The sequence below is a fragment of the Canis lupus genome, chromosome X (genome assembly GCF_048164855.1).
Source record: "Canis lupus baileyi chromosome X, mCanLup2.hap1, whole genome shotgun sequence".
Taxonomy (NCBI): Eukaryota; Metazoa; Chordata; class Mammalia; order Carnivora; family Canidae; genus Canis; species Canis lupus.
In genome coordinates, this window is record NC_132876.1 from 97,342,896 (window position 1) to 97,370,691 (window position 27,796).

Genomic DNA, 27,796 nt, shown 5'->3' on the forward strand with positions numbered 1-27,796 from the left:
AAAATTTTACACACTTTATATGTAATGCTCTCCCTATTTCACAAATGAAAAAGCCAATGCATAGTGGAATTAAGTCCAAGTTTATGTAGCTTTCAAATGGCAGAACAGGACTGGTGTCCAGATCTGTGTGATTTCTCCTAATCTCTCAATTTCACAGAAGACAATTACTGTGTAACCTTGAGAAAATTATTATATTATGCAAATATATTGGGATGATAGTATTCTTTATGAATTTAAGTGTATGTATATGAATATATTGGAATGGTGATATTCTTTATGAAGATAATTCTAATATTGTCTGAAAAGAGTTCTGGTCTTTTTGGTTTCTAGAATAATCCTTAAACTTCACATTACAGCACAATTAGAATTTTTTGATCAGAGCACCTAGGAAAGTACAGAAATCATAATTTTAGGTCAAAGACTTCACGAAGGTAACACACCTGTAGTTCCATATCAGATAAGAAGATAACATGTTGCCAACAATTGACACAGTCCTATCGAGCTGTATCAGTCATAAACTTCACACCTCCTCAAAGTTAACCTCTATCCTGATTTATATTGCCTCAGAATAGTTTTATTTTTAACTTAATGTAAATGCAATTGTATAATATATAGTTTTGTAATTGACATTTTTAACCCAATGTCATGTTTGTGAGTTGCATCCATGATGCTTATAGCATTAGTTCCTTAATTTTTGTGGCTGGATAGTATTCGTTCTTGTGAATATATAGTTTAATTATATATTCTACTGTTCAGAAAATTTGTGCTGATTCCAGTTAGGATCATTTTAAATAATGCTGGTATGAACATAGTTGTACATGTATTTTTGTGAAAATATGTATGCTTTTGTATTGAGTATATACTCAAGATTGAAATTACTGGGGATATGCATATTTAGCTTTATAGGCATTGCAAAAGAGTTTCCCAGTAGTGAGTAAAGGTACAAATTGCTTCACATCCTCATCAGTACTTGATATTGTCAGATTTTTTTAAAGATTATTTACTTATTTATTTATTCATGAGATACAGAGAAAGGTAGAGACATAGGCAGAGGAAGAAGCAGGCTCCATGCAGGGAGCCCAAAGTGGGACTCAATCCTGGGACTCCAGGATCACGCCCTGAGCTGAAGGCAAACACTCAACCACTGAGCCACCCAGGCGTTCCAGTGCTCTGAGAAAAAGAAGGGGCATATAGTCAAAGTTGAGTCAAGCTGAAGGAAACTGTAAATCTATCTTGGTTAGTGTAAACCCTTCACATTTGTTCTTTCCTTTTAAAAATTTATCTTATTTTTGTTTATTCACGTTTTCATATAGATTTTGGAATCAGCTTGTTTTTTTCCCCAAACCTGCTGTGATTATAACTGGGGCTTATTGACTATATGGATTAATTTGTAGTGAACTAATATCTTTATTATGTAAAGTTTTTAAATTCATGAATATGGAATAGCCTTTAATTTATTTAGGCCTTTATTTTTTTCTCTTAAAAATGTTTTATGGTTTCCAGGATAGTGGGTCTTAGGCTTTTTACGATATTTATTCATTTTTTGGATTTTTTTTATATTTTTGTTGTAAATGGTATCGTTTCAAAATTTCATTTTTCTTTTTTTTTAAGATTTTATTTATTTATTCATGAGAGACACACAGAGAGAGAGAGAGAGAGAGGCAGAGACATAGGCAGAGGGAGAAGCAGGCTCCATGCACGGAGCCTGACGTGGGATTTGATCCTGGGTCTCCAGGATCATGCCCTGGGCTGAAGGTGGTGCTAAACCGCTGAGCCACCAGGGCTGCCCAAAATTTCATTTTTCTATTTGTCTTTTACTGATAGGGAGACATACAACTTGATTTTTCTTCCTTGGCTTTGTATCCAGGGATCATGCTGAATTTACTTATAATTTGAATGGTTTATCTGTTGCATCACTCAGCTGTACATATACAGGTTGTAATTATAATTTTGCTTCTCCCTTTCTGATCACTGTTCATTTAATCAGTTTTTCTTGCCATATTGTGCTGTATACTCTAGCACAATGAGATTATTGTTGATCTGTTTCTCATTTTAGGTTTCAGAGGTAGGGCTTCCAGTAAATCACCATAAAGTATGATATTGCTTGTAGGTTTGTTGTAGATGCTTTTTATTCCTACTATTCTAAAAGACTTCATCATTACCAGGTACTGAATTTTAGCAGATATTCTTTTCAGGATCACTTAAAATGATCCTATTAGTTTTCTTTTTTATTCTCTTAATGTGTAAAATCACACTGCTTCACTTCCTAGGGTAAAAATAGCTTTGCATTCCTGATCTAAACCAAACATATATAATATGTATATAATCTTTTTTATTTGTCGCTAGATTTCTTATTTTTTAAAGATTTTATTTATTTATTCATGAGAGAAACACAGAGAGAGAGAGAGTCAGAGACATAGGCAGAGGGAGAAGCAGGCTCCCTGCAGGGAGCCTGACATAGGACTCGATCCTGGGTCTCCAGGATCAAACCCTGGGCTGAAGGCAGTGCTAAACCGCTGAGGCACCCAGGCTGCCCTGTTGCTAGATATCTTTCCTAACATTTGCTAAGATTTGATTTAGAATTCTCCCTTTGGGTCCATAAATTTTCTTTATTGGGGAAGTTTTATTTTTATTTTTTTTATTGGTGTTCAATTTACTAACATACAGAATAACCCCCAGTGCCCGTCACCCATTCACTCCCACCCCCCGCCCTCCTCCCCTTCCAACACCCCTAGTTCGTTTCTATTGGGGAAGTTTTAAATGAAAGATTAAATATATTTAAATAAGACTTTTCATTTTTTATTTAGACTTTCAGGTTTCTTCTCCATTTTCCAGATTTCTTTTTTTTTTTTTGTCAGTATGAGTAGCTTGTGTCTTTCTAGGAATTTGTGTTTTGTATCTAAAATTACAAGTATTGAACACTACACTGGAAGCTAAGTATGTACAGTATGTTGGCTAATTGAACTTAAATAAAAAATAAAATTACAAGTATATTCAAATAAAGTTCTGTTTAGTTGACATGGTGTTTAATAAATAATGCTTTTACTAGTTACCAATGTTTGAAGTTTAGGAAATGTAATATAAAACTATAAATGTCTAGCGTCTTTGGAAAAGCAAATGATCTGGTAATCCTTTGCCTGTTCTGAATATTAACCTCAGTAATAATTAAATAGCTTTGCCACCTTTAGCATGAACTCTCCATTTATTTACAGTCCCCATTATTCTCCATTCTCTAATACTTAGGTTATTTTGTGCAATTTTTGTGCATACACATTAGAATTTGTGATTTCTTGTAAGTAGAGTATTTCAGTGTGTAGTTAGAATGAAGTATAGAGGGATATTCATTTTTCACTCACTTGATTCCAAATAAAACACATAATAGATTATGTTCCTGGCTTATAATTTAAAAGAAAAATATTTTCAACTCTTGTATAAAAGATAAGCCATAATAGACTGTAAGTAAAATATGAAACACTAGTTGTTTGAGTGTCATGCTGAAATCTTTTGCTATATTCTGTATTAAAATTCTGTTATGCTGTAGACTTATCACATTTGGAAACAAAAGCTAATTTTCTACCAATTAAGCTCTGAATGTTAACTAGTCACAAGCTCTCAATAATTTATCACAGTTTTTGGAGCATTTTCACATTCGTTGACCTATCTGACCCTAACAGTGACCTGGCTAGGAGGGTACCAGCCCAGATACTTCTATTTCCCTTTCACTAGTGGGAAATCTAAACCATAATAAAATTATGTGTTTGCTGAGAGATATTACTAAGTTGGGAAATGGTAGAACTGGGACAAGAATTCAAGCAATCTGTACTTCAGGCCTGGTGATGTGTATCAGTTCAGCAGATTCAGGGAGTCTGCTGTATGAGTAATGCCCATTATAAGTAGTAAAGATCTAGAACTTGAGGTGGAGAAGACAAAGCTTCACTTGTGATTCTCACCTCTTCTGGCTCTTCAAATTTACCATGAATAGCTCTGTTATTGCCATAAATGACTGGTTGGCAGGTATTTCATGAAGAAGGAAGAACAAAAAGGTTCTAAGACAATACTTAGGAGAAAAATCCCTGTATCAGTAACTACAGTGGTGGTATTGAGCTCCGAGATATCTCTATATTATGTGAAGTTCATGTTTTACATTAAGTACAATGGTAAAGGGCTCCCCTCAAGAAGACCAGAGACTGTGAGGAATAAAACAATCATGAACCGTAAAACCTTAAAATACCAAAGAATGCCCAGGAATGCAGTGAACCCTGGCATAGACATACTCGTGCTGGAATGCTCCTTAGGACTCCTGCTCTTTATTTTCCGGTATCCCAATTGAATGGTGGGAGCTGGAGAATGCAGTCTATTAAGCTGCCACAGAACATTACATAATAGCCTTCATGCAAATAATAACAGCAACAACAAACGAGCCTTTCCAGATTTATTCATTAGCACTTCATAAACTTGTAAAAATAAATAATATATGGAAGTGACTGTAAAGGCACAGGGGAACATGCTTCTTCATGTTAAAAATCTCACTATCTTTTTAGCATAACCACCAAGACAAAATTTCATTAACAAATCAAGACAGTCATGTTTACCTTTGAAAAATAAGACTTCGGAAAAGAGCACATTTCTTGATCTAGGAGTGTATTTTCTGATTTTGAAAAATAAACAAATAGGGAGGTAAAATGTCAAAAAAAATTAGATTAAATTATAACATTAGGCTTCACACCCTTGTCAGGTAGGTTAGATAAAATGTGTAGTTCAATCCAGTCAAACTTCTGCAAAAATGAAATATGAAAATACTCAAAAACAACTCAGCATCTGTACATCTCGCTTGGTTATGTAGCACACATTACAAGGCATACTGAATGTTGCCTGTTCCACTGAGTAAAGGACATCACAAAAGAACACAGACTTGTAGCCAGATGGATCTGAGGTCACACTGCAGAAACTCAGTCCTGTGGCCTCCGTGGTCTCAGATAAGTTACTTAACTCATCTCAGTGTCTGGGTGTCACCTGTAAACTGTACCTTTAGAAGTGGCAAGTATACCCTCACAGGTTTCTTGAAATCAGTCAGGTAGTACTGCAGGATCAGTTAAAAGGGAGTAGGAATGATCTTTTCAGGGAAACCTACAATAAGTGCTTCCCAGTACATCAGGACATGTTTTTCCACCCTGGACCATATGGTAGACAGTGAAGATATAAAGCATTGCCATTTTATAATATGCTGCTTTGGTTAGCAGTTTGTAAAAACATGCAAAATTGAGAAGAGACTCATAGAGTTGGCTAAACATTAGTCATTAGTACTCGGCCTTGTTTTAGTCTCAGGATGGGTGTTATTTTATTTCTTTCAATGAGTTACTCGATGGTATTTCCATTTCACCATTGGTGAGGTAAACTTGCTTATCCTTTTTAACTTGCTATGTATTTAAAGTAGGAAAGAAAACAAAAATCCAGAAATGTTATTTTTCATAAGGCTCATCACACATAAAATTCATTTAGCTGGGAACTATATTCCAGAGTCTGAAACTAAAATCAAATGACTATGACATGGGCTGCTTGCTGACTCCTTTTCTTGTAAATCCTAGTTGCTGCTGCATTGTGTGGTCCATGGCACATAAGTGTTCCTTTCATAGTGGACGTACTCCTGGGAACACTTTATCTCTTCATGCCAGTCTTGCTGGGCACAGTTCGGCTCCTACATTCTATCCCTGGCCTCAGTATATTCAAGGGTCAAGATACTTAAGTTTTACCTTCCAAATTTTCTTCAGTTGCCTTTATCCAAATATTCCTCTGATAGCAACTTTTCACTTCTGTTTTGAAAAACCAACTCAACCAAACAGAGAAACTTAGATGAGAAATGTACTTGGTGTGCATGACGAAATGGGATGGTAATTAAATGGGAGGGGAGAGCATCCCCGTCGCGGATCTAAGCATAAGATGATAATGGAGTTGTGATTTAGCCCATGAAAGTATGTTAGAGTAAGTGAACCAACCGTTAGCTTCTCTCACTGCTGACACAAAATGAGAACATAAATAAAAATTAATTTCTTCTTATCGCTTCATGAGACATTATAATCATTTTTGTTTATGTACATAATGTTTACATAGCTTTATAAAAATATGCATTACTTCTAAGAGCCCAAAGGGTTCATATACTTAAGTGAAAACTCAGAGAAACACTTTTTTTCTCTAGAGAAGTTTTCTAATCCTAATGTAGTGATTCTTAAAAATAATTATTTAGCTTTCTGTCAATCCCATTTGATCCAATCTCTTAGACTTGTTATATCCCTTTAGGCAATGAAAGGAACCAGCATCTTTGAGTGATTATAGATCTAACTGATAATCTTCCAGTTGCTTAGCTCTATTCTTTGTAATTCAAATTAGAGCCAATATTTCTAAGTAATAACCAGATAAGTCCATAAATTCAAGCACTGTGTACATCTATTTACATTTGTGCATATGGCATTACAAAAATCTACCTGTGGGCAGAGATGTATAGCATATGAGCAAGCAATTTCTAATTCACTTATCTAATTTAACTGAGGTGAGTAAAAAGCATCATGCTCACATTATAACAGAAGTGATTTAGATTCAGTTCATTGAGAGTTTTCTAAGAGTATGATAGGTTAAAGCAGTAGAATGTTTTAATAAAGGCTATGAATACTCTCTTGTGTTGGAAATCTTTAAAAAAGAATATACTTCAAGTCTAAACAACTACTTGTAAAGATTTAATAAGTACCTTTCTAGAGTGACTAGAGTAAAATAGATGACCCTTGCTGGTTCTTGGAAGATTTGAGGTAAACACAATGATCAAACAAAATGTAAATAACTATCAACACTTATGTAATTCAGTTCAAATTAAAACTGCTTTCCAATACATAATCTTGTTTAATATTTTAGCAATTCTTTAAGGGGTTGGTATGATTATTTTCTTTGAGAGAAAGGAAATGATGTAGCCATGAATTTCCTGAAAGTCATTTGGTTTTGTTTGGGAGGAGGGAAAATAATAATAATAATAATAATAATAATAATAATAATAATAACCCTCAAGGAATTGCCAGAGTCATTATAAGAAAATGATGTATTTAAACTGTTTTCTTTTTTTATTTGTGGTGTACCTGTGGTGTACTCAATCAGTTGAGTATCTGACTCTTGATTTTGGCTGAGGTCATGATCTCAGAGTCATGAGATCAGGCCCTGCATCAGCTCTATGCTCAGCATGGAGTCTGCTTTTCCCTCTCCCTCTGCTCCTCCCCACCCCTGTCTGCTCTTTCTCTCTCTCAAAAATAATTAAATATTAAAACAAATTCTTTTGTAATTTGAGAAGACATACACGTTTGTAATCCAAGCAACTGACTAACCTAACACTTAAATCTAAGTTGTTTAGCTTGAAATACTTGTATCTTCCCCACATAAAACATAAAATTACAAAGTGATAACATTTATGTATTTTGGAAGTTGAATCAATGAATGATTAAAAATATCTTCTATTTAAACAATTTTAAATAATTTTACCCTAGTAATTGAAGTGTATTTTCTAAAATTTCCACCTGTAATAAATACATCTTTAATTTCAACAACTTTAGTTTCGTGAGATATTTTGTGCCATGCCACAGAATCAGTGTCTCTTAAATATGTCTTTTTTATTAGTTTGTTAGGGCTGCAATAACAAAATACCAAAGACTGGGTAACCCAGTTTCTGTTAACTGGGTAACCTAGTTAACAGAAATTTCATCTCACAGTTCTGGAGGCTTGAAGTCCAAGATCAAGGTATCAGGTTTGGCTCCTTCTGGGGCCTTCCTCCTTGGCTTTCAAATGGCTATCTTCTCACTGCATCCTCACATGGTCCCTCCTATGTGTCCCCATGTCCCTGATGTTTTTCTGTGTATCCATATTTCCTCTTTTTATAAGGATACCTGTCAGATTGAATTAGATCCCACCCTAGCAGCCTCATTTTAACTTAAAATGCTCAGGTATAGGCCCTATCTATATAGGCCCTGTCACCTAATACAGTCAGATTCTGTGGTAGGGGGGGATAGGACTTCAACCTATGAATTTTGAGGAGATACAATTCAAATGTCCATTGAATGATAAATAGATAAAGAAGATGTGGGGTACACACATACATACACACACCTATACACACAATGGAATATTACTCATCCATCAAAAAGAATAAAATCTTGCCATTTGCAATGACATAGATGGAGCTCGTTAATATTATGTTAAGGGAAATAAGTCAATCAGAAAGACAAATATCATATGATTTTACTCATATGTGGAATTTAAGAAAGAAAATAAATGATCATAGGGGAAAATATGAGAGAGGCAAAATAAGAAACAGACTTTTAACTATAGAGAACAAACTGATGGTTACCAGAGGGGAGGTGGTTGGGGGGATGGCTGAAATAGGTGATGGGGTTTAAGGAGGGCACTTATTGTGATGAGTACTGGGTGATGTATGGAAGTGCTGAATCACTATATTTTATACCTGAAACTAATATTATACTGTATATTAACTAACTAGAATTTAAATAAAAACTTAAGATATAAATGTTTCAAAATGTACATATAGGTACATATTGGAGTAGTTCTGTGCTTAACTCATTGAAACTACACTTCATATTATGGGTCTTTCAATTAACATCTTCTCTCATTAGATATAAATGTTTCTAAGGAAAAATGTAGATGCAAAAAAAAGGAGACATAGTCCAGCCCATAACTTAAAAAAATTTTTTTTATTGGAGTTCAATTTGCCAACATAGAGCATAACACCCAGTGCTCATCATAACTTTTTTATATTTCAAGTTTTAAATCAAATTATAGTCTGTTAACATGTATGGTAAAATTGGTTTCAGGTGTAGAATTTAGTGATTCATCACTTACATATAATACCCAGTGCTCATCGCAACAATTGCCCTCCTCAGTAACCATCATGCATTTAGCCCAAACCCTGCCCACTTCTCCTCTAGCAACCCTCAATTTGTTCTCTATGGTTAAGAGTCTTATGGTTTGCCTCCCTCTCTCTTTTATGCCCCATTCCCCTATGTTCATCTGTTTTGTTTTTTAAATCCCACATATGAATGAAATTATATGGTATTTGTCTTTCTCTGACTGTCTTAGCATAATATACTCTAGCTCCATCATTGCAAAATCAAGATATCAAGATTTCTTTTTCTTTTCTTTTCTTTCTTTCTTTCTTCTTTCTTTCTTTCTTTCTTTCTTTCTTTCTTTCTTTCTTTCTTTCTTTCTTTCTTTCTTTCTTTCTTTTTTTATGGCTGAGATCTAAATGTGAGACAGCGGGCAGCCCTGGTGGCACAGTGGTTTAGCGCCACCTGTGGCCTGATCCTGGAGACCCGGGATCGAGTCCCACGTCGGGCTCCCTGCGTGGAGCCTGCTTCTCCCTCTGCCTGTGTCTCTGCCTCTCTCTCTCTCTCTCTCTCTCCCTCTCTCTCTCCCTCTGTGTCTCTATGAATAAATAAATAAAATCTTTTAAAAAATAAAATAAATGTGAGACAGGAAACCATCAAAATCCTAGAGGAGAACACAGGCAGCACCCTCCTTGACCTTTGGCAATAGCAGCTTCTTACTAGACATGTCTCTGGAGGCAAGGGAAATAAAAGCAAAATGAGCTATTGGGACTGCATCAAGATAAAAAGCTTCTGCGCAGAGAAGGGAACAATCAACAAAACTAAAAGGCAACTGATAGAATGGGAGAAGATTTTGCAAACGACATATCTGATAAAGGGTTATTAGCCACAATCTATAAAGAACTTCTCAAACTCAACACCCAAAGAACAAATAATCCAGGTAAGACATGGGCATAAGACATGAACAGGCATTTTTTTTCAAAGAAGACATACAGGCGGCTAACAGACATATGAAAAGATCACTCATCTTCAGGGAAATACAAATCAAAACCATGATGAGATGCCACCTCACACCCATCAGAATGTCTAAAATGAACAATACAGGAAACAACAGATGTTGAGGATGTGGAGAAAGGGGAACCCTCTTACAGTGTTGCTGGGAATGCAAACTGGTGCAGCCAGTAGGAAAACAGTATGGAGGCTCCTCCAAAAGTTAAAAAAAAAAAACTGCCCTAGGTCCCAGCAATTGCACTAGTAGATACTTACCCACAGGGCAGAAAATTACTGATTCAAAGAGGCATGTGCAGCCCAATACTTATAGCAGCATTATCAGCCCATAACTTCTTTATTCTGTTCAGTTTTGACACACTGTATGTCCAATAAGTATCTGTTATTTGGACAGATTCATGATGAATAAATGAATGAATGAAAGACTTTCATTAACTGTAAATTAAATAAATATGGGATTGGCTGAATTATAAGACTTCAATGAATTATCAAAATTATCTATTATTATTGGACTACCAAAGGCCTTTCTTAAAATAGTTTTCTTAAATAGGTTGACTATGTATCTAACAGTATTTATTATTAGTTTTTTGTGACTCATTCATATAGTGAAAAAAACTACATGGTTAAGGGTATCACAGTAGTATATTATGGAATTTCTATGAAATTAAAAACCTTAAGGAATCTAGTATAGGAATCTAGGTCTTTATTTGGATTTGTTTGATAGGATGTCCAACTAAAATTAATAAATTGTAATCATCAATCTATGAGATTAGAAATTTAAGATGCTAATTCAGTGGACACTAGGGAAACTATGCTATATCTGTTTTGAAGTCTCAGTACATTTTCTTTCATTTATGAAGATTGTGCTTCAGTTTGAGTGTGTTTCTCCCACATTTGACTCTCATCCCCACTGGGGTCGAAGGGATGCAATAAGCATCTCACAATTTGGCCTTTTACATCTTTATCCTTAAATCAGGCAGATAGTGTGGCTTATGGCTATAAGGGATAAGATTTTCTCTGAAGCTAATATTTTCACAATTAATCCGTTAACAGATATGTTACATACCATTTTCCTGGTGTGTGCTGGTAGTCACTAGGAAGTTTGCTTAAAGAATTTCTAATATGTTTCAGAAAAAAAAATCCCAAATACTTGGTTGTAATGATTAAATGTCTAATATTGTTGAATTCATTGATTTATGTTAACGCATTTCCTTTAGTTATCTTGCATTATTATTTCAGTGCTATGGCTTCTACCATAACCTAGCATCATTCAAAAAGAGTAGAGAGTGAAACTATAAAAAAATACGAAACTCAGTTACATTATGTTGAAAGCAATAATGTTTTTATGGACATTTCTGAAGAAAAACTGAAAACTCACTTGTGACCAAAATGTATGAGTACATGATCATTTTAATACTGTTAGTAAAATGTTTATTGCCTACTCTTTATTCATGCACGGCACTCCCTTTTTGAAAAGATTTTTAAAAGATGGGATGAGTCTTCAAGCCTCCTAGAAGTAGGTGGATTTTTTCATGATGCTAACTACACTTGTATTATTTGAGTCATATTTTAATATCTTCTATGTAGATCGATCCAAACATGTAGCATCAAGTATGCTAGAAATTATAACAAGGCTTATGTTAGATACCAAATATATGTGTAAAAATATGAGTTATAAACATTTTTGTAGCCCTAATTCTATACAAAATAAAACATATCTATATTTTGAGCTACTTACCGTTGTAAAGATCTATGAGTTGTGGGAAAATAATTTTCTTATTTCTGTTAAAGTCAACAAGTTAAAATTTTAGACTCTGAAGTTCATCATAATGGAATTAAAATAAATGATTCATATTTTTTGTCTTATAACATTCCCTTTACACACCAATCATCACAGCATGTATTTTTTTTTTCATCTACAACCATTGGTAATTGGGTATATGACGGTAGGTGAGCAGCGGGATGACCATGGCTGTGGAGGTGGCTGCAGAAGCTGGAACAGCCAAGGGTGGTCGTGGAGGCTAGAGCCCAGGGGGCAGGACAGTGCTGGAGGCTGTCATGCAGGCAGCTGGGGCAAGACAATGTCACCCAACTGTATGTGAAGCTCACGACAGCAATCTGGACACTCGAGACCTAACAGAACCACACAAATTTGATTCCTTTCTGACCTTCAGTTCAGTTCCAAGGGCTCCCAGGGCTTGTCAAAAATCCTAAGAAAAAGATCTCCTCAATGAAGGGTACACCTTCACTTATGTTTGTCAAATGTGGGTAAAGACCACCCTCAGGGCAACTTTGACCTCATTCAGTCAACATTCTCTAGCTCTGGAGCCCCCCCCCCCCCCCCCGTCTCAATTGCCTGGGGTTTATACCCGGTAAAGTTACAGTATATGCGATGAACAACTTGGATGAGATGATAGAGAAAGAATGATGCAGGCAGAGGAATCCCACAACTGCAGCCCAGAAGTCATCAGACCCTGTGTAGGGAAAAGAGTGCAAATTTGGAAGTGCCTCAAGCTGTTTCAGATGCAGTGCCTTAAAGGAAAGGCTCAACCCACATGAACCTTGCAAATATTATTTAGAAGACACACTGTAGCAGCAGTATTTCTCTGTGGTGACAGAGGGACAGGGTGATATACTTATGGTCCTGAAGGCCTGCGAGAAACCTGGGAGCAGTTCTGCAACAGGTAGCCAATCTGAATCCTAAAGACCTCTCATATACCTTAAAGGATTATGGTTTTAAAAAGCTTCATTCAAAGAGATGGGCTAGATATAGTGAAATAATAGAAGATGGTTAGAGTCAGTGCTCTCAAGCAAACTAAATCTCTCTCAGCATGCTGCCAACACCAGCCATTCAGAATCTCCTCTATGTTCTCGTAGAGATGCTGCATCTTCTCTTCAGAATTGGCTTTTACATTCAGGTTTCATTGATCCTTTAATGGATAAAAAACAAACAAACAGACAAACAAAAAAACCTTGAATATGTCACCTGACCAGCCGAATGCCTCCAACATGAAATGGTCGCTTGACTCCCATCACTGAAAAATCTGCTGCAGGCCTCCTGCTGCCCCTTCCACCACTGCCTTCAACCCACGGACTGGTCTCCAATCCTCCTCAGGCTGTAAATTCGAACTCCAGTTCCCCTTGCATTCCAGCCGGCAGGGGGTACTCAAGACCTAACTGTTGACACAGTTTTAGTCAAAACACGAGTATCTTTTAGGGCCAGCAAGACAAAAATACCTTTAGGACATCTCTGGAAACCTTAATCTTGGTTCTGTTGTACTATAGTGTCCAAAGCCTGTGAAAGAAAACCATTCAGTGTCTCACAGAGAGTCCAGAAAAGTCTAAAAACAGAAGGAAAAGGGACAAATTAAAATGTACATTGAGGTAACTGAAGAAAAGGAAGAAAACCATAAAATGAGGGGAGGAAATTGCCAAGCTGCCCAACTCTGGTCCAGATCCCATTGAAGGAGTTAAAGAGGGTTGTACTGCCTCCATGGAGCCACCTTCAACAGTTGAAGTCCTAGTATTTTGACAAAATACATTGCTATCATCTCCTATTAGACAAGGATGGCTTTAGTGCTGAAGTATGATGAGTACAGGGTCTGGCCTGCCAGACTGTATGGAGACTGTCGCTAGAAGGTTTCTCAAACTGTATGCACAACAAAAGCAGCTTTCTCTGGGCTCAAAAGAATATCTGATGTTCATGAAGAAGTCTCATGAGAAACATCAGAAGATCAAGCAGTCCAGTCCCAATTATCATGAAAAAGACAGATGGAAGTAACTTCCTAACAAGGTGGCTCACATCACACCTTTCAGAAGACTAATAGGTGAATTTGACCAAGAGCAAGCAGAGTCATGGCATGAGACCTCTGCCTGGACCAGAAGATGTGAATAAATTTAAGCATATTTATTTAAAATTCCAAATGAGTTGCCGTGAGATTTATTTATTTTTTTTAAGATTCTATTTATTTATTTATTTATTCATGAGAGATAGAGAGAAAGGCAGAGACATAGGCAGAGGGAGAGGCAGGCTCCTCACAGGGAGCCTGATGTGAGACTCGATCCCAGGACCAGGATCACACCCTGAGCCAAAGGCAGACGCTCAACTGCTGAGCCACCCAGGCATCCCTGCCGTGAGATTGAAAGAAAGAAAAAGAAAAAGAAAAAGAGAGAAAGAAAGAAAACAGAAAGAAAGAAAGCAGAAAGAAAGAAAGAAAAGAAACGAAAGAAAGAAACTGTGCTTGTTGAAAGTTTCAGTGTTCGTAAACATATTTATTTTTTTCCACAGTGTACTTTGCTTCCCTGGAATTCTGAATTTGCTTTTCCTGGTCCTCCCACTGCACCCCAAGACATGTTTGTCAATAAAAAATAAGTTTGTTTAATGTTGGGGATCCAGTGTCTGTACTTCAAATCATTTTTTTCCTTAAAAACTTAGGTTTATCATTAGAAATGATTTATTTTTTAGATATTGGTGATCAATGTCCACTCTTTCTTTCTTAAATATTTTATTTATTTATTTGACAGAGTGAGAGAGAGAGCACAAGCAGAGGTAGTGGCAGGCAGAGGGGGCGGGAGAAGCAGGCTCCCTTCTGAACAAGGAGCCCCAACATCCATACTTTAAAGTGATGTATTTTTTTTAAAGCCAGTCATGTGCAAGGTGAAATGCTTTTGGATAAACATAAGCCTATTTTCTGACCTTTCTTATTACAGATTCTTTGCCTTAAATGGTAGAATATATAGTAATTTGAGCTAAATTTTAAAAAATTGACATGTTTTGGAGGGTTAAGGAATAGAAAAGTATATAAGTATGTGTGTGTGCGTAGATATGCGTACACATGTATACATACAGGCTCATTTGATCTAGAACAGTAAATACACTCTGCAAGTTAACCTCTCATCTCAAGGGTTGCCTTAAGGTGTTTGCTTGCTGTGTTCCTAGTAGGGTTAATCTTTAGCTATACACTTCCCACTTGATTAGAGCAGTAGGGAGCACACTGTGGCCTCCTACTATCTGAATCCATGTGCTCGACCTGTCTGTGCAGGGGTGGTGTGGATGTGAGCATGCATGGAGGATAAAAAGCTGCCATTTTCAGTAGACCAAACGCTCAGGTTAAACAACTGATGAATGTTACTACTGTAGGGTTTTTTTTTTTTCTGCTGTTTGTATTGTAGGAGACTAAAGCATTTCCATTTCAACAGTTTTTCAGCTTTATTAATGTTGGGCAAAATCAATATGTTATGAAAATGTAACAGATCATAGTTTTGGGGCAGAATTATAAAATTAAACATGTGGGTAGCCTATTTATATACTGCTATAAAGTGTTTTTGAAGAGATATATGCAAACTATTATGTACATGAAATGTATATTTAACGATTTTTTTTCATTCTGGGAGCTAGGAATATAAAAAAGAGCAGATACATCTAACCATAACATATTGTGATTTATCAAACAGCACAATCTTTCATTTCATGGAGTTTATCCATTGATGTTGATTGAAACTATCATTTGTTTTATCATGTGGGAATGTAAGTTATGTGGTGAAAAATATAGAATTTTGAACTAATGTTGATTCAAGTTGTATTGTCTTATCGTATGGTCTTTTCAAAATGCTGCCAATTGGGACACTTGGGTGGTTCAGCGGTTGAGCGGTTGAGCGCCTGCCTCCGGGATCAAGTCCCACATCAGGCTCCCTGCAGGGAGCCTGCTTCTCCCTCTGCCTATGTCTCTGCCTCTCTCTGTGTCTTTCTTATGAATAAATAATAAAATCTTTAAAAAAACAACAACAAACAAACAAAAAACCCAGAATGCTGCTGATTAAAAAGGGAAACATTATGTTTGCAAATCTGTTTTGAAATGTCTACCAGAGGGCAGCCCAGGTGGCTCAGCGGATGAGCACCACCTTCAGCCCAGGGTGTGATCCTGGAGTCCCGGGATCGAGTCCCACGTCGGGCTCCCTGCATGGAGCCTGCTTCTCCCTCTGTCTGTGTCTCTGCCTCTCTCTCCTTCTGTGTCTCTCATGAATAAATAAATAAATAAATCTTTCAAAAAATAAATGTTTACCAGAATTTTTTTGTAGTGTCTTTAATAAAGATATTTGTCTCCAGCATCCAGTGAATGCATACATGCATATATACATACCACTAATAATTGGTTTATGTTACATATTAAAATAGTGTGCATATAAATATTAGTAACATGCTAGAGATAGGGCTGTAACTACTCAGGGAATGTTATGCTTTTCTCACCAGATTGGTTTAGAGAGTAAATTTAAATACTTTGTAAGAATAATCCAGATAGTTTCTAAAGTCTACATGTGGATGTAATTTAAATCACTAACAATTTTCTACAATCAGGACATTAAAGCAATCCTAATTACATGGGATTGCTTCAAATAAGGGTCTTTAGGTATTCTATTTAGTAGTTGGACTTTTTTTCTTTAGGATACATTTTCAGACCTAAGAAAGATACCCATTCTGCATATTATCAATGCAAAATCTTCTTTAATTCTATATCTATGTCTTCGCTGTCTTACATTTACCATGGAGACACTTCATATAGTGGTGTGACAACTGCCTCAGACTTCTTGTAAGTATCTCTGCTCTTCAGTGCCAGTTGCAAGCGTGAGGGAATTAATCTAAAGACAAATGAAAAGCATAGTGCTCATGTAATCATAAGCCAAAGCAGGAAGGGTGTCCTTTACAACTCCTAGTACACATAGGAGACTTGAAATTAGATGCTTTCACAAATCAGTACTGAAATTTTAAATGAAATTCAGTTAACAATTCATTGTTTGCTGATGTGATGGTGGGTTGTCTGTTTCCCAGGTACTGGGAGATCGATGGGCAAACATCTGTAGGTGGACAGAAGATCGCTGGGTTCTTTTACAAGACATCCTCCTAAAATGGCAGCGTTTTACTGAAGAACAGGTGAGTCATGTGGGGGAAATTGTATCAGTGAAAGTCATGGTGAGATGTTAAATGGGTAAAAGAAAACATGATAATCTACTGCAGTAATTACCTATTTTCTTTCTCGGAATTATTTGATTTCTTTCAGTGCCTTTTCAGTGCATGGCTTTCGGAGAAGGAAGATGCAGTGAACAAGATTCACACAACTGGCTTTAAGGATCAAAGTGAAGTGTTATCAAATCTTCAGAAACTGGCTGTATGTATTTTTTAGCTTTCAAAAGTTTTTTTTTTTTTTCCAAAACCAGTAGTTTATGTTAACCCTGTTATTTGGTCTTTTTATTCTTTCCAACCTTAAACCAAATGTTCATTGTTCTTGCTTAAATCATAGCCTATTCAATTATATCATATTGTCAATTTCTTAATTAAAATAGAGACAGCTATAGTATCTTAGGCAGCTTGGGCTGCTATAATAGAATACCACAGAGTGGGTGACTTAACAACAGACATTTATTTCTCACACTTATGGAGGCTGGGAAGCCCAAGATCAGCATGCCAGCAGATTTAGTTTTTGGTGAGTACCCCTTTCCTGATTTGTAGACCACAATTTGTGCTCCCATGGTAGAAAGACAGGAAACTTAGGTGTCTCTTTCTCATCTTTTTTTTAAAATTAATTTTAAAAACTGAGATATAATTGACATATCACATTATATTAGTTTCAGTAGTACAGCATAATGATTCAGTATTTGTATACATTACAAAATGGTTGCCACAATTAGTTACCATCCATCACCTCACATAGGTACAATGCTTTTTTCTTGTGATGAGAACTTTTAAGATCTATTCTCTTAACTTTTAAATAGCCAGTATGTTATTATTCACTGCAGTCACCATGCTGTACATTATATTCCCAGTAATGTACTTGTTTACTATATCACTGAAAGTTTGTACCTTTTGATCAACCTTCACACATTTCCCCCCTCTTATAAGGGCATGAAGCCCAATACGGGATCTCTACCCTCATGAACTCATCTGAACTTAATAACCTCCCAAAGGCCCCATCTCCTGATACCATGACATTTTGTGCATGTATGTGGGGGCAGAGTTTAACATACAAACAATTCGGTCTATAACATTACACTCATGGACCACACTATCCCCCACCTCAATTCATGTCTTCTCACCTGAAAAATACATTCATTCCATCCCATGAGCCCCAGAAGTCTCAAATGATTCTAGAATCAGCTCTACAGTATAAAGTCCAAAGCTGCATCATTGGCTAAATCAGACATGGTAAGACTCTGGGTGCAGTTCGTTCTGAGTCCAACTTCCTATCCAGCTATGAAACCTGATGAGTTATGTGCTTCCAAGATACACTGGTGGGTCAGGCATAGGACAGACATTGCCCTTCCAAAAAGGAGAAATAGGATAGAAAGAAGGGGTGACAGGTTCCAAATAGGTCTAAAATGTAGCAAGGAAAACTCAATTAGATCTTAAGCTGAAAGAATAATCCTCTTTGGACTGATGCACCACCCTCCAAGACCACTGGAATAGCAGCATCCCCTCCAGGGCTCCAAAGGTGACCTTGCTTTTTCACTTCCACAAAGCACCGCCCATATGGCCTTCTGCCGCAGCCCGAACCAGAGGGCTCTCTCCAGTGCCCCGTTCCTGAGCAGGTACTGGGTGGAGGATCTTGCCCCATGAATTGGAGACATAGCCTCACCTTTTTTTTTAAGATTTTATTTATTTATTCATGAAAGACACAGAGAGGGAGGCAGAGATGCAGACAGAGGGAGAAGCAGGCTCCCTGAGGGGAACCTGATACAGAACTCGATTCCAGGACTCCAGGATCACAACCTGAGCCAAAGGCAGACACTCAACAACTGAGCCACCCAGGTGCCCCTAGCCTTACCCTTTGAAACCCAGGAAGAGCTTGCCTTGCCCTCTGGGCCTGTGGTGGGAGTGTAGCTCTCATGAACTCTGAATCACCTACATCATTCTTCCCTTTTCTTGAGGAATAGCACATGTTAAACAGCCTTCCTTCATTCTGTCCATTCTTCTGTTTCCTATAGTCCCAGATGGCAGTGTTTCTGTTGGTATAATTCCATCTCTCTTCCTGCCTTCTGTTAAGATGGCTGAGAAGGTCTCTGGTTCCTACCCACACTAATCTTATCAAATGGTCAGTCAGCCATACCCTTTATATTCTCTTCTGAACATATTTTCTCATTTTTTGCAATAAGGATAGGCTGAGAATTTTCCAATCTTTAAATTCTAGTTGCCCTTATGCCAAATGATTATCCTTCCATTCATTTCTCTAGCCTTGCACTTTAACTGTAAGCAAGAGAAATTATGCCCCTCTTTCAACACTTTGCTTAGATATTTCTTCAGCTAAATATCTAATTACATCGCTCACAAGTTCTACCTTCCACAAAATGCTGGAATATCAACACAGTTCAGCCAAAGTCTTTGCCACTTTATAACCAGGAATATCCTTTCCCCAGTTTCCAGTGATATCTTCTTCATTTATATCTGTGAGCTTATCAGAATGACCTTTACCATCCATATTTATACCATTTTTGTCTATTTTAGTTTATGTATTCTCTAAAAACATGGACACTTTCCAGATCTCCTCTTTCCTCTCTGAGCTCTCACCAGAATTGCCTTTAAGAATCCTTTCATGGTGTTCTCAGCTTTTTCTACCATGCGCCTCAGAACTCCCTCAACCTCTACCCATTACTCAGTTCCAAAGCTGTATACACATTTTTAGGTATTTGTTATAGCAGCAGGCCACTTCTTGGTACCAATTCCTGTTAGTCGTCTCAGACTTCTATAATAAAATACTACATACAGACTGGATGGCTTAGACAACAGACATTTTGGTCTCACTCTTCTGGAAGCTTGGAAGTGTGAGAATAAGGCACCAGCAGGTTTGCTTCTGGATGAGGATGCTTTTCCTGGCTTCTAGACAGCACCTTCTAGCTGTATCCTCACATAGCAGAGATAGACGAAGATCGGGTGTCTCTTCCTCTTCTAAGGGCACTAATCTGATGATGGTGCTCTACACATATCTTCTCATCTAAACCTAATTACCTTCCCAAAGCCCCATCTCTTAATATTACCACAGTGGGCACTTAAGCCCTCATTTCATGAATTTTGAAAGAATATTAACATTAATTCCATAAGATATAGGCAGATTTGCAACTGTGTTTTTCAATAAGAAAATAGTACTTTTGAAAAAAAATAGCCTACCTGAAAGATTTCAGTTAAAAAAGTAACACTAAGAATTTCCTGGAAGGCTCTAAACATTATATAGTTCTAAAGTAATTAGTCTAAATTAAATTCTTTGAGAAATACCAGAGAAGTATAAGAGATGCTTAGCCTCACATCCAGGGCTCATGCCTTTGTTTGGAAAACCAGAAAAACAAAAACATTAAAGAAACCCAAATGGCATTAATTATAAGTGCCTGTGTGAGAAATGAAGGGACTTTGGAAGTGAAAGGACATCAGGGAGGGGATGCCTGAGTGGCTCAGTGGTTGAGCATCTGCCTTTGGCTCAGGTCATGATCCCAGAGTCCTGGGATCGAGTCTTACATCAGGCTTCCTGCAGGGAACCTGCTTCTCCCTCTGTCTGTGTCTCTGCCTCTCTCTCTGTGTCCCTCGTAAATAAATAAATAAAATCTTTAAGAAAAGGACATTTAGGAAGACTTCAATAAGACATTTCAGTTTGAGTTAAAACTTATAGAAAAGATCTCTAAAGTTTCTCTTCCACTGTAAACTTTATGATTTTGCTGTAAAGGAGAGAGTAGTGTAATATTAAGAACTTAGTTTTTCGGGATCCCTGGGTGGTGCAGCGGTTTGGTGCCTGCCTTTGGCCCAGGGCGCGATCCTGGAAACCCGGGATCGAATCCCACGTCGGGCTCCCGGTGCATGGAGCCTGCTTCTCCTTCTGCCTGTGTCTCTACCTCTCTGTCTCTCTCTGAATATCATGAATAAATAAATAAAATCTTTAAAAAAAAAAAAGAACTTAGTTTTTCTTTTTTTTAAGATTTTATTATTTGAGAGAAAGAGCATGAGCAGAGGGTGGGGCAGAGGGAGAAGAAGAGAGAGAATCTCAAGCAAACTCTCCACTGGGTGCAGAGCCCTAATTGGGTCCCAATCCCAGAACCCTGAGGTCATAACCTGAGCTGAAACCAAGAATTGGATGCTCAACCGATTGAGCCACCCAGTGCCACAAGAGCTTAGTTTTTCAAATAAAATATTCCATAGTCAGAATTTCTTCTTGTTTTTTTGATAGAGCAATTCTATTAAATGCTAACTTGACATTAACTCTAATATAAAACAGAAGTCTGTTATAAAATTTTATAATTTTATCTAAATAAACTATTTGTATCTGTATTGGTATTATATAATTAAATAAAGTTAAGTTAATCTTAAGGAAATTTCCCCAGTTAAATTGGTACCATTTTACCAAATGTTTATTTGTATCATACATTTTTTGCTCCATAGTTACTAATCTTAGGTTTTTGATTTAGAATAGGTTCATTAATGTATTAGTTGTTATTACAAGCTAGCTTGCTATGGAGAAGATTTCATTCCTCAAAGAATATATGCTTTCTGGAGTGATTTGACCACTAAGGACAGATTTCAGAAAAGAAATCTGCATTTGTATCAAAAGAAGGCAAAAATATTAGTGATATAATTTTGTTTCACAGTTGATGGGGAACCACTGAAAATTCATTAACAATCATATTTGCATTTTTGGAATATTCTTTGGTATGGAGGAGACCATTTAGTAGAACTGAACTAAGTAGCATTGGGTAGGAAGAGGAGGAATGAGACTGATTATTTCAGGAGAGGATATAGAGGCCCAGGAAAAAACACGAGCCATGCATACGATATCGTAGAACATTAGTAGTAGAGTTAAACTGAGCACCAAGACATCCAGACTCAGGTCCAGCCCTCTTAAGCTATTTCAGAACTCTTCATATCATTTGATTCCTTGACAAAATAAGAACTGCACTGAGGCTCCTTCCACAGTTTGGCTATTGTGGACATTGCTGCTAGAAACATCGGGGTGCAGGTGTGTCCATCGAAAGATGAATGGATAAAGAAGATGTGGTTTATGTATACAATGGAATATTCCTCAGCCATTAGAAATGACAAATACCCACCATTTGCTTCAATGTGGATGGAACTGGAGGGTATTATGCCGAGTGAAATAAGTCCATCGGAGAAGGACAAACATTATATGGTCTCATTCATTTGGGGAATATAAATAATAGTGAAACGGAATAGAGGGGAAGGGAGTAGAAATGGGTAGGAAATATCAGAAAAGGAGACAGAACATGGAAGACTCCTAACTCTGGGAAACGAACTAGGGGTGGTGGAAGGGGAGGAGGGCGGGGAGTGGGGGTGACTGGGTGGCGGGCACTGAGGGGGGCACTTGATGGGATGAGCAGTGGGTGTTATTCTATATGTTGGCAAATTGAACACCAATAAAAAATAAATTTATTTTAAAAAATAAGAACTGAAATCGAGAACTATCATTTGGAACAATCATGTGCTATTGTAGTTATATTTTAGTGAATAAAAGACTTTACTAGCCTCAGGACCACAAAAATACTCTTAGCAAAGTCTCAATAAGTTTCAAAATACTCTTTTAGCAGAGTCTCAATAAGTTTCCAATATGATTAAAATTCAAATTATGTCACCTTACTTGTGAACAAAGTGAAAATATGTTTTGTATAAGTCTTACCGTTTGATAGTTTAAGCCAATTAACAAAACCTGACAGCTGGTCTAGAATTTGAGGTAAAATTCCCCTGCTGACTCAGGCAGTGAATAAGAATTTAATGTTCATTAAAATATGTCACAATCTGAGACCCAAAACAGGTACCATCTGTCACCAGTTCCTACTCCATACCTAGGTATAGATACACTGTGTTGAAACTCTTTTATTTATAATCAGTGTAATTTGTTTTGAAATACTATCACTAATGGCCCGTGGGATCCCCTCCTTTTCATTTGAGGTGGGAAATAAGGAGTCAAGTATTTCATTTCCTCTAGATCTGTGCTTTTATCCAAACCATGTAGGTCTATTTTTTTAAATTTTTATGTGATCAAAACTGACTTTTTATTTGGTGTAAATTATAAAAAGTAAAGGAGAGAAGAAACTGTGATCCTTATGAGGTGAATTCCAAGACTGGTAGAATTCTGTAGACTATCACGGGAAGGCCCAGATTTGAAAGAACAATGTTACTAGGGAATGTGCTGCTCTTGGGAGGACTGGTGGTGTTTTGCAGCTCTGGGAAGCCTGGTGATCCATGAGGATATAGGGTACAGGGGATACAGGAGTACTATGGAATTGAGGATAGTATCAAGTGGTTCTGGTACACATGACAAGGTTGAAGTAGTTATGGTAGCTCAGCAAGTCCCTGTTGATAGTGTCATTGTACCAGAACTGGATACCTTTGCCTCACCTCCTGTCACCACCCTCAAAGAATTCATCCAAGTAGAGTCAGTGGTTCTCCAAGTGTGATCCCCACACTGGCAGCATCAACACTTGGGAACTTGTTAGAACATGATGTGATGAGCACTGAGTGTAATACTATATGTTGGCAAATTGGATTTAAATAAATAAAAATTTTTTAAAAAAGAAATGCAAATTCTTAGTTCCCATCCCAGACCTATGGACTCAGACAGCCTGGAAGTAGGGCCCAAAATCTCATTTTAGCAAGGCTTCCACATGACTCTGATGTTCCCTCAAGGAATTCCTGGGCCTTTTGTAAGGGTGCATTCATTTTGCACTTCATCTTCTAACATTGACCAGATAGAACATGCATGTTCTGTCTACTTGAGCGGCGTCTCTGCCTCTTGTCTCTCCTTACTACTAGCCTACTCTGGTTTATTGACTGTACCTTCCCACCTATCTTGAGAGTAGGTCCAGGTGCTTGGCTTCTTTGAAAAATAAAATATATTTTTTTTCTTTTAAAACCCTGGCTTTCTTCTACTGTGTGTAAATTTTCTAGAGCTTCCTGAGTTTTCCAGAGCTTTGTGGTTCTCTGGCACTCCAAGACCTGTGATCAGTCTTTGATATGCAGAAAGACATCTCTTTTATACTCTAATAACAAGTAACAATTAAATTGTTATTTAATATGCATAAATAAAATCAAAGCATAAAAGTATTGACCATCACAATAGACAGGAGAATGTAATTCCTTACTATGATTCAACATATCTGGCAGCACCATGAATTTCCTGTCTTCTCCTTCTGTTAGCTGTGGTAGGAGAGTCCTTCCAGCAGTGGGAAATCATGAAGAGAAAGAGAGAGGAAACATTCCCCTAACAAGGGGAAACAAACTAAACAACTCACCTGCCATCACCATTTTAAAAAATGCGGATCTAAAATCTACTAGCTGGAAGCATTGTTTGGTACAATGTTCTTATCATATAGATTAGGTAAAAAATATCCTGATTCAATAATTCCACAATGTCATTATAATAATGTTCTTTCTGTATGTTGAGTTCATTTTCCCTAACGGTATTCTTTAGTGGTGATTTGACTTTCCCCTTTATTTCAGTGATGCTCACCAAGTACTTTTTCATTTGGCTTCATTTTACCACAGGTGTCTTAGTTTCATTTGCCACTAAATCACTTTGGGTATCCAGTTAGTTTTGTAAATCATCGAAGAAAAACTGTTTAGGTAACATGAAGTTACCTATAAATTTCCAACACAAATTGTTTCCTCTTCTTCAAACATAACTCTCAGATGCTTATTCTAAAATGTTTCCAAATCATTACATATTTAGCTTAAACAATGGTGCACCCCTGAGCCTTACACAAAGTTTTTTTAAGTAGCTCCTTAAGCCCTGAGAAAGTAAGTCGAAGAGGATTGAATATATATCTTTATGTTTTTTAATGTATTTAAGATGTCTTTAATTCTACCATAACTTTTTCCACAAAAAAAAAAAAAAAAAAAACTTGAAATGGTCTGCAGTAAAACAAACACATGCCAAAAGTTAAAAGAAAAAAAATGAAATGCCACAAAGGAATCAGAGGAATCTACAAATTTAAATTTGGGTCCTAGCTCTAGCCAAATAGCTAAACTATTGTTTTACTACTAGACCAAGTGTGCATTTAAACCTAATGGAGAGCCAATGTGTGACTTAAACAAAATCAATATACAAAACCAATCTACTACTAAGTTCCCACATTGAAAGTTTTATTTCAATATGAATTCAACTTACAAATCTTTTTTTTAAGGTTTTATTTATTTATTCATGAGAGACACGGAGAGAGAGACAGAGACACAGGCAGAGGGAGAAGCAGGCTCCATGCAGGGAGCCTGATGTGGGACTTGATCCCAAGACCCTGGGATCACGCCCTGAGCCAAAGGCAGAAACTCAACCACTGAGCCATTCAGGCATCCCTCAACTTACAAATCTTGACTTATATTTTGATTTATTGCATTCTTTCCAACTGAGAAAAAATAGTGAAAAAAAACCTTAATTGTTGAGGAAAAATAATAAATAACTTCACAACTAGCTTTTATATCTTAAAAATGTCATGCATTAAGAATCCAGTGTAAAGTACACCAGATAAAGCAGATTCTGAATAAAGGATGAGCTAATTGAAGGAGTCACCAGAGCATTCTGCAGCTCAGAGCCATCAGTGCAGTCGGCATGCTAAAATGAACTGCATAAAGTATCCTTTGATATGGTGTGTTGGGGGGTGTATTGATTTCTTTGTGTGTATGACCATTCAGTTCGTGAGCAATTGGTACATCTGTTTCATGATCATTTTTTTACCATGTGTAATATTAGTTGTTCTTAAATTTGCATTTGTTTTGGAAAGGCAAGTCTCACTGTTTAGTTTATGTTTATTGTACTTGCTACTGCCAGAAAGAGGGGATTTTAAAGGGGCTGTAAAATAATTTTCTCCTTTCTTTCTCCTTCTTCTGTGTTTACAAGTTAAGTCAGGGACTAGTATTAGGGAGCTGAAATCGGCTTTTCAAAAGTTCAGGGTAACCTTAATGGATAAAATGAAAGAATAAGCTGTCCTGATCTACCAATTTCATATAAGCCACTTTGTTTATTCATTCCCTGTCAAGTGGAGAGCACACGCAACCCCCCACAATGCACAGGAACTTTGAAAATATGAATGTTACGAAAATTACCCCATAAAACACTTATGTATTTAGAAAACATGCGAAGTGATTCCAAAGGATTTGTGTCACACCCAATTACTTAGTTCTATTACTTAATGGGCTTTAAAATTGGCTTCAGAAGATAATTACTCAGATAGCCAAATGTTAATTGAATAACAGATGCTAAAAAATTTAAAAGTCAGTAAACTGCCCTTTGAGCAACACTACTTTTTTTACTTGGAAGTTCCTCAAATATTTTTAAATAGCTCTTAAGTTTCTCTAGCAGATATTTATTCTACATCTGAATTTTATTTTTTTCTTCAAGCTTCTTGGGAAGATTATCTGGATTACAATTTTCTACTTACATTCTTATGGGCTTTTGATCCTTTGTGGGCATGATTACAGTCTTATCTATACAAATGAGAAAATACATGCAAAAGTACTTTGAACTATATAGCGTTTTAGAAAATGTAACCTAGACTTATTAGGTATTCTTTCTTGTTTTAACAGGTCTTAAAAACAGATCTGGAAAAGAAGAAGCAAACCATGGACAAACTCTGCTCACTCAACCAAGACCTTCTTTCAGCGCTGAAAAACACAGTGGTAGCCCACAAGATGGAAGCATGGCTGGACAACTTTGCCCAGCGCTGGGATAATTTAGTCCAGAAACTTGAAAAAAGTTCAGCACAGGTTAGTGATAATAATTACCCTAATTATAAATCATCCTTGAGATTTTTGAAAGGGATGATATGGGAAAGGAGGGAAACTGAATGGGGAAAAATTAGAGAGGAAGATTAACCATGAGAGACTCCTAACTTTGGGAAATGAAGGGTTGCAGAAGGGAAGGAGGATGGGGGAATAGGGCAACTGGGCACAAAGGAGGGCACTTGATGGGATGAGCACTGGGTGTTATACTATATGTTGGCAAATTGAATTTAAATAAAATATTTTAAAATGAAATTTTCATTAAGAGAGCAGTTTTATAAGCCTACAGAAGATATCACCGAATTAGTCCTTGCCAAATGTTCAGTTGAATAAAAACATGGGTCTTTTGCTTGTGTTGACATTGGAGGATGTGGGAGAGGAAGGAGTGCTAATTGACTGAACTAGTTACTGTCTTAGAGTGTAATCCCTTCCAGTTCTGTGGGAATGAGGATGTGAGTGACTTAGAGTAATTGGATCAAGTGCTTGGGGACTGTGTCTCAAAACCTCACCCCAAATCATAGGTTTTTAGAAACCTGAGTACTATTAATTGAACCCTACATTTTACATAGGATTAAAATGAAATTTAGAGAGGAAAAATGAATTGTCCAAGGGAAGTTAGTGGTAGGAGTACGGCTAGGGCTCAGATCCTTTGATTTCACTGAAGACCTCATTCTATTATTTCAAGTAAGGAGCTAATCATTGAATGTCCTTTCTGCCACAGACAGTTGATTCATGATGCTAACACATAGACTGTGGATTAGGAAAGCATCCATGTGACCCTTGTACTGTGATAATGTGGTTTTATGTTAAGAATTTCAAAACTTCTGGTACTTTAAAGAAAATGGGGTGGTTTTAAAGTAGAAACTTTTATTATCTGATATTATTAGATGGTGGAATCATGAGGAGTCATTCAAAATATTATCTATAATAGTTTAACATATTCTGCCACATTATTTTACAACCTTTACTAATCGGTCACAAGTCATAGCTCAGTGCACCATGCATACATCTCTATTAAAGCAGTGACCACATTCAGTAGCTTTAGGCAGTTAGCTCCATTGTGATGAGATAGTACAGGGAATTTGTCTTTTTGACACTTGACATCTGATAAATAGCACTTAGGAAATGTTCCTTGAAAGATGGTATGATATATGGTATGAAAGAT

The 27,796-nt window shown here is 36.8% G+C and overlaps 1 protein-coding gene and 1 pseudogene across 14 annotated transcripts in view; both read left to right on the forward strand.

The window, feature by feature from the left end:
* The window catches only part of DMD (dystrophin), a 2,167,959-nt gene that overhangs the window by 736,180 nt on the left and 1,403,983 nt on the right, over positions 1–27,796 (forward strand). For all 14 annotated transcript variants that reach the window (XM_072818058.1, XM_072818060.1, XM_072818056.1 and 11 more), the window contains 3 exons: positions 16,705–16,806; positions 16,934–17,041; positions 26,437–26,616. In XM_072818058.1, the coding sequence (XP_072674159.1) occupies positions 16,705–16,806; positions 16,934–17,041; positions 26,437–26,616 (390 nt within the window). The remainder of the gene's footprint in view (positions 1–16,704; positions 16,807–16,933; positions 17,042–26,436; positions 26,617–27,796) is intronic.
* Positions 5,881–14,129, forward strand: LOC140627839 (RNA polymerase II elongation factor ELL2 pseudogene; annotated as a pseudogene).